This window comes from Diceros bicornis, chromosome 10 (assembly GCF_020826845.1).
Source record: "Diceros bicornis minor isolate mBicDic1 chromosome 10, mDicBic1.mat.cur, whole genome shotgun sequence".
NCBI classification, from domain to species: Eukaryota; Metazoa; Chordata; class Mammalia; order Perissodactyla; family Rhinocerotidae; genus Diceros; species Diceros bicornis.
In genome coordinates this window covers 20,800,594-20,815,924 of record NC_080749.1, presented here as the reverse complement: position 1 = coordinate 20,815,924, position 15,331 = coordinate 20,800,594, and the positions used below count along the sequence as shown (strand labels likewise).

General features: G+C 37.9%; 1 protein-coding gene across 2 annotated transcripts in view; it reads left to right on the top strand.

The window, feature by feature from the left end:
- Positions 1 to 9,938, top strand: part of ZRANB3 (zinc finger RANBP2-type containing 3) — a 240,023-nt gene extending 230,085 nt beyond the window's left edge. For both annotated transcript variants that reach the window (XM_058548870.1, XM_058548871.1), the window contains 4 exons: positions 2,277 to 2,387; positions 3,450 to 3,852; positions 6,788 to 6,919; positions 8,891 to 9,938. In XM_058548870.1, the coding sequence (XP_058404853.1) occupies positions 2,277 to 2,387; positions 3,450 to 3,852; positions 6,788 to 6,919; positions 8,891 to 8,989 (745 nt within the window). In that variant the 3' untranslated portion in view covers positions 8,990 to 9,938. The remainder of the gene's footprint in view (positions 1 to 2,276; positions 2,388 to 3,449; positions 3,853 to 6,787; positions 6,920 to 8,890) is intronic.
- Positions 9,939 to 15,331: the final 5,393 nt, after the last annotated feature.

Genomic DNA, 15,331 nt, shown 5'->3' with positions numbered 1-15,331 from the left:
TGCTTTTGTCAAGGGAATAAAATGGTTGAAGAAACGGGGGAGAGGGAAAGTTTAGGATCTAAAAGGACAAGTTAGAGAATTCTCAAAGAATTCACTCTGATTCTTTTTTGCTTTAAGAAAGACACACAAGTAGAAATTCAAATATATGAAAAGATAGTCACCCTTCCTCTTAATAAGAGAAATGCAAATTTAAAGCTATAATGAGATACCTATCACCATTAGCAGAGATGTTTTTAACTGACTAACTGTGTGCTAGTGCAAGTGTGAGGAAACAGGTACTCTCATTCATTCATTGCTGCTGGACTGATATATTGGTGCAAACCCAAAGGAGAGCCATGTGTCCAAATCTATCCAAATTTAAAGCACCCAAGACCTTTGACTCGGCAATTCTACTTCTGGGAATTTATTCTATGTACTTCATGTGTAGAAGATATCATGTATAGGGATATTTGTTACAGCATTGTTTGTGATAGCAGAGACTGGAACAACCTAAAGGCCCATTAATCAGAGACTGGTTAGATATATTATATGGTTTATCCAAATAATGGAACAACATGCAACCATTAGAAAAATAGGGCAACCCTATGTGTACTGATATGGAAAGATCTCTGAGATGTATGTTCAAGCAAAAAGAGCGAGCTGAAGGTTAGTGTGTATGTTATGCTGCCATTTGTTTTTAAAAATAAAAAGTATAATGGGGAGTAACTGCCAATGAGTACAGGTTTTTTGAGGGGTGATGAAAATGTTCTGGAATTAGATAGTGATGATGGTTGTACAACCTTGTGAATATACTAAAATGCGCTGAATTGTAAACTTTAAAATGGTAAGTTTGGGGCCGGCCCCGTGACGTAGTGGTTAAGTGCGTGTGCTCCGCTACTGGCGGCCGGGGTTTGGATCCTGGGCGCGCACCGATGCACCGCTTGTCAGGCCATGCTGTGGTGGCGTCCCACATAAAGTGGAGGAAGATCGGCACGGATGTTAGCTCAGGGCCAGTCTTCCTTAGCAAAAAGAGGAGGATTGGCATGGATGTTAGCTCAGGGCTGATCTTCTTCACGAAAAAAAAAAATGGTAAGTTTATGGTATGTGAGTTATATGTCAATAAAAATACAGAGATAAATAAATAAATGTATAGCCTATTCACAGAAAAAATAAACTATTGCTAAAAGGATATATTAAAAACTGGCAATAGAGGTAGCTTTGGAGAAGGGGGAAAAGAAGGATGGGAATGGAAGGGAAACTTATTCTTCACCAAATACACTATTGCTTGCCTTTTGAATTTTGAAATATGTGCATGTATCACCTAATCAAAAAATTAATAAAATAGTTTATAAAAAGAAAATCTGTTAATTATTAAATCTATTTTAATAACAAAATCAAATTTGTAAAATTTTACCTACAATTGCACAATTCCATTGTGATTTAACTTTAATTTTATTATCAAGCTACCAAATGAAGAAGTACTTGAAAATATGAAGAAATCCATGTTTAAACTAATTAAAAAAAATACTACAATAGGTGTAAACTACCAGAGAAACTGGGACACACTAATTAGAAGGAATTAATTGGGTAATTGCATTTCACCTACTTAAATTCCCCCGTCACCTTTAACTGGAATAACTTTCCTCTTTACTTCCAGTCCCTAAACCATTGTGGGGTAATGATAGTGTTGTGTAATAAGGTTCTGAATCCCACATCAAGAGTGGCTTTATTTCAGTGGAAGATTCCATAAACCCTGTATGCACTGATAATAATGGAAACAACCTTGAGATTATAGAAGATGTGATTGAGCCTGGTTAACTAAAAAGAGAATCACTTCAGCCGAATTTGCTGATACACTGTTATAACTGATTAAGGTGATTTGAGGATCCTTGAAGAGAAGGCCAAGAGGGAGGTAAAAATGCAATTAGAGATTTTCTGCACAGCTTGGCAAGCTGTTTACTGAAGGCTGTCAGTGTGCATGGATTTGATCATTTTTTATTCCTACATCCACTCCTCTTTTCCCCTAAGTGAAAATTGGTCCAAGGGATATTGAATGACTCTTGAATTTCTTAGAAAAATAAATCTTGAGAAAACTAATTTAGAACAAAGAGATGTGTTTCCCACATGTGGAAACCCATGTAAAGGGAGAAAATTCATTCCCTAACTTAAGCATTAGCACAATGAATAGACTGCTATCTTGTTTGTTCTCCTCTTGGTTTTGCAAGGAGTAGTGTGAACATGAAATAGAGAAACTCTTATAGGAGAGAGGAAATCTACTTATCATGTAATTGTTTTAGATATATAACCAAAGAAGATGTTGCAGTAGCCTCGATGGAGAAGGTGAAGAATGACGGGGGCCGTGTCCGTCTGATCACAAAGGAGTCCAGGCCGTGGGACTCCTCTACAGAGTAAGGTTTTATTTCCTAGTAGGATATAGTAGTATGAAGACTACTCCTTTAAAATTATGTATTCTTTTTTGTAATATTACTTTACCTTTGTGTGGCCACTTTACAGGTTAGAAAGCGCTTTCACAATATAGTAGCTCTTCAACCCCCCGAGCAACCGTGTGAGGCACGTGATTCCTCACCTTAGAAATTAGAGATGAGGAGGGACCCTGAGACCAGGTAGACCAAGTGACCTGCCCTAGGCCACTAGATGCTAGGAGACCTGAGGTCAAATCCGGGCCCTGCTCCCCAGTCTTGAGGTTTCTCTGTCATAAGTTTTTCTTTTAACACTTCGAACAAACAGCCACGGAAAATAGGCAAAGTAGCTGCTGTAATTCCCAGGTAGGACTTCTCAGCATAATTGAGTAATGTACCTTTTCCTTTTATTCTAACAAATTGAGCTCATGTCCTATCATGTTTCATTTCTAATTTTAATTCTATCAACTCCAAGTTCACCTGTAGGAGGCACATATTTAGCAAGTCTTCTCATTCCTGTCAACACTGTTAGCTCCTTGGCTCTGTCACTTTATGGAGGTGAAGACTCTGTGTCCTGTAGGTCAGCAGAAGCCAGAAGAAAGTGTTTGTGGGAGCCTTAGTAATGGCCTCTCTGTCCTAATGAGGTGTGTGACCCAACACATTTAGAGAGCATGGTAGCCACTAACTTCAGTTAGGCTTTTACATTAGCCTGTCCTTTCCCAACCTGAAAAAGCATTTTCTAACTTCTCATTTTCCAACTTCTCCAGATGTCTCAAAGTCCGATTAACTTGAAGACATGTAAATTCTCAAGAGAGGCAACATATTTGTATTCAAGTTAATTTTTTTAACACACCATTCTTTCTTTTACTTGGCATAGAATGTAGAGTGCTGACTACAGCTCTTTCTTTCCACAGTGAATCACAGAATCTCTGGGCCCTCTGTTTACTGTTTATCAATATAGACACTTGAAGACCTTTATATGAAGTAATGACTATTTACACTAAAGTCAGTGTTCATTAGTTACCTAATCAATGTTTTGTTCAATTCTAGAAAGTTTCTTAAAGATGGAGCCTGTGTCCCATTTCTAAATCCCTGCACAGCCCAAGCTAATCTCACTGTGAAGCCTTCTACATCCAAAGGCTATTTGCAAGCTGTGGATAATGAAGGAAATCCACTTTGCCTTCACTGTCAGCAACCCACTTGCCAAACTAAGCAAGAGTGTAAAGCAAACGCTTGGGATTCACGGTTTTGCTCTCTGAAATGTCAAGAGGAGTTTTGGATTCGATCTAATAATAGTTACCTGCGAGCCCAGGTGTTTGAAGTTGAACATGGTGTGTGTCAGCTATGTAATCTGAATGCACAAGAACTCTTTTTACGTCTGAGAGATGCCCCTAAAAGTCAGAGGAAGGATCTTCTGGATACTACCTGGACTTCAAAGCTCTCATTAGAACAGGTAAATTATAATCGTGTGACAGATAGAAGGCAGCATTGTACTGAGTGATGAATATTGACTCACTATCTTTCTTTTTTTTTAACTTTTTAATAGGAAAATTTTCAAATATATATACAAAAGTAGAAAGAATAATGAACTCATATATGCATCACCCAACTTGAACAGTTATCAACATTTTGCCTTCATTTTCATTTGCCCTTCACCTTGATTTTTTTTTTTTCTCCTGGAATTATTTTGAAGCAAATTCCAGAGAGCATTTTATTTCACCCTTAAATACTTTCATTATGTATCTCTCACAGATAAAGACTTTCTTCTTCCCTCTCTTTCTCTTTCTTTCTTTTAAATATAATCTCATACCCCAATGCCCATTATCACTGCCACACAATTATAATTCCTTAATTATAAGTCCATAAGTCCAATAAGTTTAGTTTCCCAGATTGTCTCAAAAATGTCTTTTTACAGTTGCTTTGTTCTAATTAGTGTCAAAATATGACCCACACATTACATTTGCTCATTATGCCTCTTATGCTCCATTTAATCTGTAATATACCTCATCCCTTTTTGTATACCATTAAAAAACTATAACATTTGCCTGTAGGATTTCCCATATTCTGGATTTGTCTCCCTGTATCCTCATGGTGCTGTTTGACATGTTTCTCTATCCCCCTGATCTCCTAAATAAGATCTAGAAGTTTAATTAGATTCTGATTAGATTATTTTGGGAAGAGATCTTAACAGATGGTACATTGCATTAAGGACACCTATGGTCTGGTTGTTCTACTTTTCATGATGTTAATACTGTTTATTTATTTATTTCTTTATTTCCCCCAAAGCCCCAGTAGATAGTTGTACGTCATAGCTGCACATCCTTCTAGTTGCTGTATGTGGGACGCAGCCTCAGCATGGCCGGAAAAGCGGTGCGTCTGTGCGCGCCTGGGATCTGAACCCGGGCCACCAGCAGCAGAACGCGCGCACTTAACCGCTAAGCCACAGGGCCGGCCCCATGATGTTAATACTGAATGACAAGAGGAAAACAGCTAAACCCCAAAAATGTAGCTCATTACAATGAGAAGGAAACATATATGTCGATCCCACTGTAAAATGTAATTTATGAAAACAGCAGTATTCTTAGCACACTATTATCAATATTCACTTTGATTTCCAAAACTCAGTTGGGTTTCTAATGTTGTGATCTACTCAGTTCTAAATTTCACACGAGAACAATATGTGTAATTTTGTAGTGTGCTTAATTTAAAAAAAACACTACTGAGCTACTCTCTGTCCACTGAAATATTGAATAAAGTCCTGCCAGTTAGTCAAATCATATATTTCTATTTACCTAGTATTGCTGAATTATGACAGAATTAATTAGTAAGCATGTCTGCAAAGATGAATTAGTGTGACTTTGAGAGCTAGGGAAATACACTATTTCCCTAATGACATTCAGAGTTCCTGAAAGATCTTTGGTTTAATTGGTGAGGGACATGTTGCACCCATCCGAGAGGTGTCAGCCAGACTCCAGTTACTTTCTGCTGCCTCAGTGTGGAGGCTTCCAGAAGACACACAATGAAATGACTCAAGGACATCTTGAAAGCAGTCTGTCCAGGAATGCAGAAGTAACATAGTATATACACCTAAAACAAAAGAGCTCAGAGGATAAGGAGCACCACAGGGCTCAGATAGGGGAGGACCAGTCAGAGAGGGAGTCATTCTTTCAAGAGGTGAATTTAGGGTGTTGAAGACCGACCGCAAGTGATTTGCCATAGAATTACTAGGAAGAATAAAGAAGCTTCTGGATCATAAAGTCTATCAGAGTGGAGACTGCTCGGCACAAAACAATTGGTTACAAAAGGCAGAACCAAAATGGATTTTTTCCTAAAAATATGCCATTTGCTTGATGCACAAGACTGCCATCTGTAGTTGCTTCTAACAATGCCAACCTCAAAAATAAAAATCAATATATATCTTCTAACAGAAGTTGGGAAGTTCAGTACAGAAGAGAAAGTCAGTCAGTCTGTAACAAAGTTCAGCTGGACAAAGCTTACTGCCCCAATTGGCTGCCTCTTGGGGCTCTCCTTGGTCCAGACACTGTTGATCAGGTCCCTGTGCTGTCGCTGGGTCTGACACTTCCTTAAAAGTGCTTCAGAACTACGTCACAGGCTCTCGTGGCCAGCACCCATCAAGTTGATTGTAACTCCTTCCTTGTCCAAGACTAGGGAAACGTAAAGAACCTTCACACTCATCTTTGTGATATTTAAACAACTACACTGCTGTGCTGTGAGCTGGTTTTACTACCTAAAATACATCCTATTTTAATGTAGGTCATTATTGGCTAAATATAAGATGTATATATGGACTAGCCTAAATACTGGCTTCTTTAAATGGACATCTTTGTTTATTCCAAATATGCAAGTTACAGAGGTTTGTTCTAGAAATTTCATTCCAGTCTATGTAACTTGGCATTTTCCCAAGTGAATAGCATAAAAGTTCCAGGTGATAGCTATTAATATTAAACTGTCATTGGTATAGTAACAAATGCATTTAAGGTCAACAATTAAAGATTGTTTGAGTCAGTGATATTCAGAAGTTTTTAATTTCTAATCTGTTCTTATTCTTTTCTCAGTTTTGTTTTGGTGACTATATAAACTAGCTCAAAGGTGCAGAAGCAACTGATTTTTCCCAATCTGTCAGGAGTCTTGGTATTTTATACTTGCTTTTAACTTTTTCAAAATGGGTTAGGTAAGGGAAAAAATTTTTAAGAAACATATTTTATTGCTTTCAAATTACTACCTAGGGGGATTTTCCCACTCAAGATAAAAGCTATAAAAAGCCATCCTAATGTATTCTTCTCAGTGATTTTGCTGTATAAACATAATTGCACAATGCAAAACCACAGTGTATGTTGAAAATTGCTGATCTTGTGTTCTTACTGCAGCTTAATGAAATGATAAGAAACCCAGGGGAAGGGCATTTCTGGCAGGTGGACCACATCAAGCCAGTGTCCAGTGGAGGAGGACAGTGCTCCCTGGACAACCTGCAGACCCTCTGCACAGTCTGTCACAAAGAGGTCAGTGAGGCTCGCAGACACATTTGACTCCATCCTGAGACATCACATTGCAGATTGTGCATACAAGTGTGGAAGGTCACGTGGATGAATCTATATCCCTGGTCTGGGATCTGAGATGCATTTTATTCCTTTCATCACCTAACACTTGTGTTTCCTCTTGAGGCCTATGTAAGTTAGTTCTCAGTCACAGATGGAAGAAAAACTGCTTCCTTTTTAATTCATTCTAGGACCAGGAGATTTTCACCACCACCGAAGAAAATGAATACAACTTACATATTGCACAGTCTGGAAGAGACCAGACCCTCAAACTAGAAGAAGTTGAATTTATTGGGGCAGTGACATATGTTTGCATCTGCAGCTAAATATGTCCTGAAATATCTGAGAACATTACTAAATTATCTCTAGGACCAATTCAGTTCAACATGTGAACATGGCACTGCTGGCCAAAGAATGAACCTATTCACCTTGGCACATCTTTGAGCAATTACCTGCTGTTTAAAGCACAAGGAAAAAAATGACATAGTATAATCAACTAGGGTGAAATTTTATCAGGCAGTTCAGCAAAGGGTAGTAGGATCTACCTGTTGAGATAACCTTAGAAAGAAGGGTATACTCAATATGCAACTTTGTATCCAACTGTTTTTTCACTTATGGCAAGATTTAAGCATTTTCCCATGTTGCCATGATAAGCATTCATAATGTTTATCATCTAAAATGGCTGCATATTAGTCCATTGAGTAGATCTCTACATAGTTTATGTAGCCATTCCCAGATTGATGAACATTGAAATTGTTTACATTTCTTTGTTCTTATACATAATACCACCAAGCACATTTTTTGGTATACAAACTGTTTTTTACATTTGAGGTTCGTTCCTTAAGATAGATTCTTAGATGTAAAATCACTGAGTCAAGTGTTTGGATATTTTTGAGACTATAGGAATTTATCTCCAAGCTGTTTTCCAAAGGATTGTACTCAGTTATGCCCCTGTCACCCCATCAGTGAGCAAGACTGCCCATTTAACTGCACTAATTAGTGCTGATGGGGTGGGAGAAGAACGGCCTGCCATTATTTTGTTTACTGCAGACCCTGATGTTTTTAAAAATGCTAATCAATTGTATTTACACTTTCAGAACTCTTCAGATCCTTTGCCAATGTTCATATTGTATGAGCAATTTCTTAGCCTTGTTTTAATATTTTAGATTCCTCAGTTTCTTCATAAACATAATTTTTACATAAATGGGATCATGTCATATAGGCAGAGTTTTTCGGTTTTTTGTTTTTAGTTTTAACCCTCTTTTCTCTCCTCACCCCTTCCACCTTGATCACTTCACATGTGCATGGACTTAATTGGGAAAAAAGTTATCTGATTTCTCAGCTGTGCAAATTATTAGCACATTCAAGACCTGTAAGAGAATTAAGATATAGCAAAAGAAAATGCTGCCCCTCTGTAATCACTTTTTCAGATTCTTATGAAAAATTTTATTTGTGGGAGCAGCAAAAGAATCCAGTTATGGTCTATCTCATTTTGTTTTTCTACACTGGTTCAGCTGTTGGGTTGGGAATGGCTTCTGAGCTCAGAGAACAGGAAGCAGGCAGGCCTTGCACACACTGCACTCTGGGAAATCCCAAGATGCCTCACAAGTTCCCACTTGGATGTGGAGAATCATGGCCTCCCCTAGTCCCCAGATGAGGGATTCATGGTCTCACCGGGTAGCAAGACATCCCCCAAAGCTGTGTGTTTTCTCCTCAGCATCTGGTCCTAAGTGAACCTAGGGCCTCAGGGCACTTACCAGAGGACTTAGCAGGGTCCTCTGCTTGTGGTTTGGTAACCCCCCCGAATGGCAAAGCACTAGGAAATGGGTGTGGTGATAATGTAGATTTTCCAGACTAACAGAATACAAAATTTTGAATTTCTGTAGTCCGTACTTTTTTCCTAACGTGTACACGTGCATATTTTTTACCTTTTAGAGAACTGCCAGACAAGCCAAGGAAAGAAGCCAGGTGAGAAGACAATCTCTAGCATCAAAGCATGGATCAGACATCACACGATTTTTGGTAAAGAAATGAAGTGTAAGAAACTTTGAATGGATGACAAATGTTTTACATGGGAAGGAATTTAACAATTTTTTCCCATGTTTGTCCAATATTTTAGGAGTGAAAATTTTCAGAACAAAAATCAAGAATTCAGCTTCCCTTTTCATATTAAATGCTTTTCTTTTGAAAGTACTTAACAGAGACAGACTCAATACTAAATATTTCTATGATCTTCTTGCTTTCATGCAGACTCTCAATTATGTTTCAGACAAGTTCTGTTAAGCTTTCATTTCCCCAGCTCTACCTTAATCATGGTATTATGCATAGATTGTATCTGAAAAATATAAATCTCCATTACTTGAAAAATGCTGCTGGATTAGTATTGGTTCTGGAATGCTGTGTGTATAAATGGAACAGTGCGAAACCATAAGGGAAATTCTGGAGGCAAATCATCATTATTCAGGAATTCTGGGCCAAGTGTGATCAGCCTGCTTACCATGCAAGCGAGACTCTTGTTCACTAAATGCCTCCAAAATGGGGTTGGAGTACATATTTCGAGTGTTGCCTTTTTTATTTCTTTGCTGGTGTCTTTATTGAAAAGATGCTTTTGAAAATAAGCTAATTGGACCTATGGTGTTTGTGGACAATTTGGGAATTCTGGGTAGAGTAATTGTTAAAAATATTTAAAAACTGAAAACATAAAATGTAAAATGCCACTTAAACTCCCTTTTTTAGTTACTTTGTTTTAATGCATGAAACTAGGCTCACTGTCAAAGCGCTCTGTCTCCTGGTTGTCATTTTCTGTTTTCAAAATCCTGTCTTATTAAAAGTATATTCCTGGTACCGGTTTTAAAAGGAGTGATGATGATAAAGCATGATCAGATGGAGATATATGGTAAAAAAATACAATGGTAATATTAAAATGTAATTGATATTCAACAATAAAAGAGTGATGATGAAACAAAATTGGGGAGTAATCCTGCAATATGTCAGACTCATGAGAGCAAAGAGTCAGAACTACACAAAATACAGGTCCAAGGAAGAATTACATTCACAAAAGGCCTGTTTGTAAATACCGTTTGGATGTAAACCTCATTAATTTGAGCACTCTCCAATTTTAATTTGTAGCTTATGCTTTACAACGTAGAGGACTTGTTTTTAGAAGATTATGGAGTCATGAAATTTCCTTCCAGAGTTTTTATTAACTTTATAACTATTTCATTGTATGATCTCTAATAGTGTTGTTTATTTTATAAATTAGGTTGGGCTTTCTTTGGCCTCTTTTCTACTTTGCTGGTCAGGCTCTTGGCAGTTTTCTGCCTTATTGCCAGGGTAACCTAGGATTCCTCATGGTTCAGAGCTGAGAAGCTGGCACATTGCTTTTCCTCCAGCATGGGTGTTTGCAAGTGCGACTTGAGTCTAAGTAGGTGAGATTTGAGTGGAGCTTGCCCTTTAGATCAAACTAAGGTGGTAATTCTTAGAATTCGGAGAAAGTTCTCAGATGTGGGACCCATATGATCGTTTGAGGTGAAGTGACCCATGAAGTCCGTCTCTCTCTTTGCCCCATTTCAAAATTCAGATCAATTAAAAATGCTATAGGAGCATCAAAAAGAATAAAATACTTAGGAATAAATTTAAACAAGGAGGTGAAGGATCTGTATACTGAAACTACAACCCTTTGATGAAAGAAATTGAAGAAGACACGAACAAATGGAAAGATGTCACATGTTCATGGATCAGAAGACTTAATATTGTTAAAATGCCCATACTACCCAAAGTGATCTATAGAGTCAATGCAATCCTTATCAAAATTCCAATGGCATTTTTCATAGAAATAGAAAAAATCCTAAAATTTGTGTGGAACCACAAAAGACCCCCAAATAGCCAAAGCAATCTTGACAAAGAAGAACAAAGCTGGAGGCATTGTGTTTCCTGATTTAAAACTATCTTACAAAGCTATAGTAATCAAAACAGCATAGTATTGGCATAAAAACAGATACATAGATGGATGGAACAGAGTAGAGAGCCCAGAAATAAATCCATGCATATATATTCAACTGATTTTCAACAAAGGAGCCAAGAATATACAATGGGGAAAGTCTCTTCAATAAATTGTGTTGGGAAAACTGGACAGACACATGCAAAAGAATGAAACAAGACTACCATCTTACACCATACACAAAAATTAACTCAAAACGGATTAAAGACTTGAATGTAAGACCTGAAACCATAAAACTCCTAGAAGAAAACATAGGTGGTAAGCTTCTTGGCATCAGTCTTGGCAATGATTTTTTGGATCTAACTCCAAAAGCAAAAATAAATAAGTGGGACTACATCAAACTAAAAAGCTTCTGCACAGCAAAGGAAACTCTCAACATAATGAAAAGACAACCTATAGAATGGGAGAAAATATTTGCAAACCACATATCCAATAAGAGGTTACTATCCAAAATATATATAAAGAACTCATACAACTCAATAGCAAAAAAACCAAATAATTCAATTTAAAAATGGGCAAAGGACCTGAATTGACATTTTTCCAAAGAAGACGTACAAATGGCCAACATGTGAAAAAGTGCTCAACATCGCTGATCATCAGGGAAAAACAAATCAAAACCACAATGAGATAGTACGTCACACCTGTTAGGATGACTAGTATCAAAAAGACAAGAGATAACAAATGCTAGCAAGGATGTGGAGAAAAGGGAACCCTTGTGCACTGCACGGTTGGTGGGAATGTAAATTGGTATAGCCATTATGAAAAATATTATGGTTGTTCCTCAAAAAATTAAAAATAGAACTACCATATGACCCAGCAATCCTGTAGGACCCAGCAGTCCCACTTCTGGGTATATATCCAAAGGAAACAAAACCATTATCTCAAAAAGATATCTGTACTCCCGTGTTCACTGCAGCACTATTCACAATAGCTAAGGTATGGAAACCACGTGAGTGTCCATTGACAGATGAATGGGTAAAGAAAATGTAGTAGATGTATGCAATGGAATATTATTGAGCTTTAAAAAATAAGGAAATTCCGCCATTTGTGGCAACATGAACCTGGAGGGCATTATGCTAAGTGAAATAAGCCAGACAAAGAAATACTACATGGTATCACTTATATGTGGAATCTTAAAAAAATAAAAAAGTCAAACTCCTAGAAACAGAGAGTAGAAAAGTGGTTACCAGGGACTGGGAGGTGGGGGAGATAGGGAGAGTTTGATAAAAGGATATAAATTTTCAGTTGTAAGATGAGTAAGAAAGATCTGAGGATCTAATGAATAACATGATGACTATAGTTGATAACACTATTGTTATTAGCAAATTGAAATTTGCTAAGAGGGTAGAACTTAAATGTTCTCACCAAAAAAAAAAAAAAGATAAATATGTGAGGTGATAGATGTGTTAATTAACTAGATGGTGGTGATCCTTTCACAATGTACACATGTATCAAATCATCACATTGTACACTTTGAATATCTTACAATTTTGTCAATTATATTTCAATACAGTTGGGGAAAAAAACACTATAAAGAACAACAAGCCTTTGCCACACAGGACGTTGACTGGCCCATCCCCACCCCTTCCTGCCATGTCTCTGAGCTTTGTGTCCTGCCTTCCCCTGATTTGATCTACTTGTGGGGCACATTGAGATGAAGCATTCTAGAACTGAAAATAAAGATAGGGATCAACCTAACAGCAAAGGCCTCAGGGGTAAATACTGCAGGGGCATTTTAGGGAGGCTGTTCTTTGGTCCTCACAGTCTGAACGAAAAGCTGCCCTCTGTGGAGTGCAAATAGAAGGTTCCAACAGAAGGCATGGAAAGTGTCAGGGCAAACAGTGGACCCTGTGTGCAGAAAGAAGTGCAGAGTGCCCCTCAGGAAGAGGATAGCTGCTACCACACAGGAGACGGAGATCGAGTGAAAAACAAAGGGGCTAAGGTGAGTAGGAAGAAGGAGGGCCCAGCTCTGGAAAGACTCAGTTTAAGCTTAGAAAAGAAAAGTCTCTGGATCCAGGGAACAGAATGGGGAATTGATAGCCGGGAAATAAACCAGTTTACAATATGGGAGCTGTGAGAATGTGCCTGTGCTGAGAAAGTAGCCCCACAGCCATGAAGATCTCATCTGGAGTTTCTAAAGAAACACACTTTCCGCATTAATCACAGCCTAATGTACATTTCTTGGGGATATTTTCCTGTGATAAATATCTTTCTACATTTTCTTAACTGTTGATGGGAAAAAGATTTTCAGCGTACTTGTCTTACTAATAAATCTTCAGATCCTTCAGTGAAACATTTAAAATATAGTTTCTTTGGAAATAAAAGTATGAAGCACTTTAAATTATATGTCTAAGTCAACATTCTTGAACTCCTGAGTAAAATGGAAAAATTCTGTTTACTTAAAGGATACAGAATCATGGATATCAAACATCAAAAATAGGTTGAGGAAATATCTCATTTTCTGTTGCATATTATTAACCTGTCTCTCATTCTACCTTTTATTCTGTTAAACTGGAAAATTGTGAGCTCCTAGTCACTGCACAAATCTATTTGAATATCCAGTCACTAGAAAAATGTCCCGTCTCCTCTCAGGTTTGTCAGTTGCTTTATATTGGTAAGTGTGTCTTGCCACCCTGGTCGTGCTCATATTTACTACCGAGAAATGTCACCGGTGCTGAAATGCATTCTGGGTTCTGACGACGGCCTCTCTGCTTCAACAGCTTCTCTCCTAGCTCTCTGAGATTACTGACTAGCTCTGTCTCATTAGTAGATACTAGCTTTTTTTCTAGAAACTGGCATATAGAACACCTTAAAAATGTTAATATCCTGCATTTCCTAAAGTGTTCATATTTCCCAGTCTCTCTGCTCTTAAACATCTGCCTTCCCTAGAACCAGAGTTCATCATTACATTACAGAAACCCTAAACATCCGTATCTATGCGACAGCCAAGTTCTGTTTAAGAAAGATCCCAACGTAGTTCTTATGTAACCTACAAAATGAGCTTAAAAAAACACGATCATAGTACCTGATCCTGGCAAGTTCTCAGCACCTATAGTTTACACACAGACACCACACACACAGCCCCATCTTCTTGGCTGTAACTCCAGATTGCTACACCTCACCTTTAAAGCCACCTGTATAATCCTGCAAAATCATTTACCTGCTTTCCACAGAATATTCCCTTACAGAACTATGTCTTAACTCACGCCTCAACTATTATCAAATGGTTATTTAAAAAGGCGTACATGAAACATTGCTATGCTGTTGTTGTTGTTTTGAAAGCTGCTGTTAGGAGGTTTGGGGAGGATAATGCCTCTCCCCACATCAAATTGGGAACCGGTTGAGGAATTGGACACAGGAGTCAGATAGATGGAATTCAAAATATCAGTTTGGAGGTTACTACAGTAGAATTAGAGATCAAGGCCCTGAAACCCACCCCAGAGCCACTTGGCCTCATCTTGGGGACAATGAGAGAAGGACCTCCAGGCCTATCTTTAGGGCCTGTGTCCTCAGCACATAAAAGTGGCAGATCAGAAAGCCCCAGTCCTGTAGACAGGCTGATGAGAGAGAGAAGGGACAGGTCCTATTTTCCTCTGTGCCTTCTCCTGAACTCTGCCTCTTTCAGGGAGGAGGGACTAAGGGAGCAGAGAGAGACCAAACATTTTAGCAAAACTTGAGATGTGAGGAATAAGTGTTTCCTGTTTCATCACTATATGCCGTCTTTCTTATGTAGCACAAGGACAAAATTAGTTCCTAACAAATGTTATCCTATCCCTGAGCCCTGGAAATGTATTCACTAGTTCCTAAACTCCCCTTGGGCATTGGAGCCATCTGCCACCCTGAAATCAATGCCTGCCCTTTGTCCAGCCTAATGTGCATCACTGAGGCCCATTTAGTTCCCCCATGCCAAGAGCAGCTTGTAGGTAAGAATGACTCACTTTAGGTAGTATCGAAATCTTAACAATATTAAGTCTTCCAACTCATGAACACCCAGTGTCTTTCCATTTGTTTATGTCTTTAATTTCTTTCAGCAGTGTTTGTAGTTTTTAGTTTATAAGTCTTTTCTTTCTTTGGTTAATTCCTTTGTATTTTATTCTTTTTGATGATGTTATAAATGGGATTGTTTTCTTAATTTCCTTTTCAGATTGTTCATTGTTAGTATTAAAAATGTAACTGTGATTTTTGCATGTTGATTTTGTATCTGGCAACTTTGCTGTATTTATTTATTAGTTCTAACAGTTTTTTTGTGGAATCTTTAGGAGTTTATAGATATAAGATCATGTCATCTGCAGAGATAATTTTACTTTCCTTTCCAATATGGATGCCTTTTATTTCTTTTCTTGCCTAATTGCTCTGGCTAGAACTTTCGATACTGT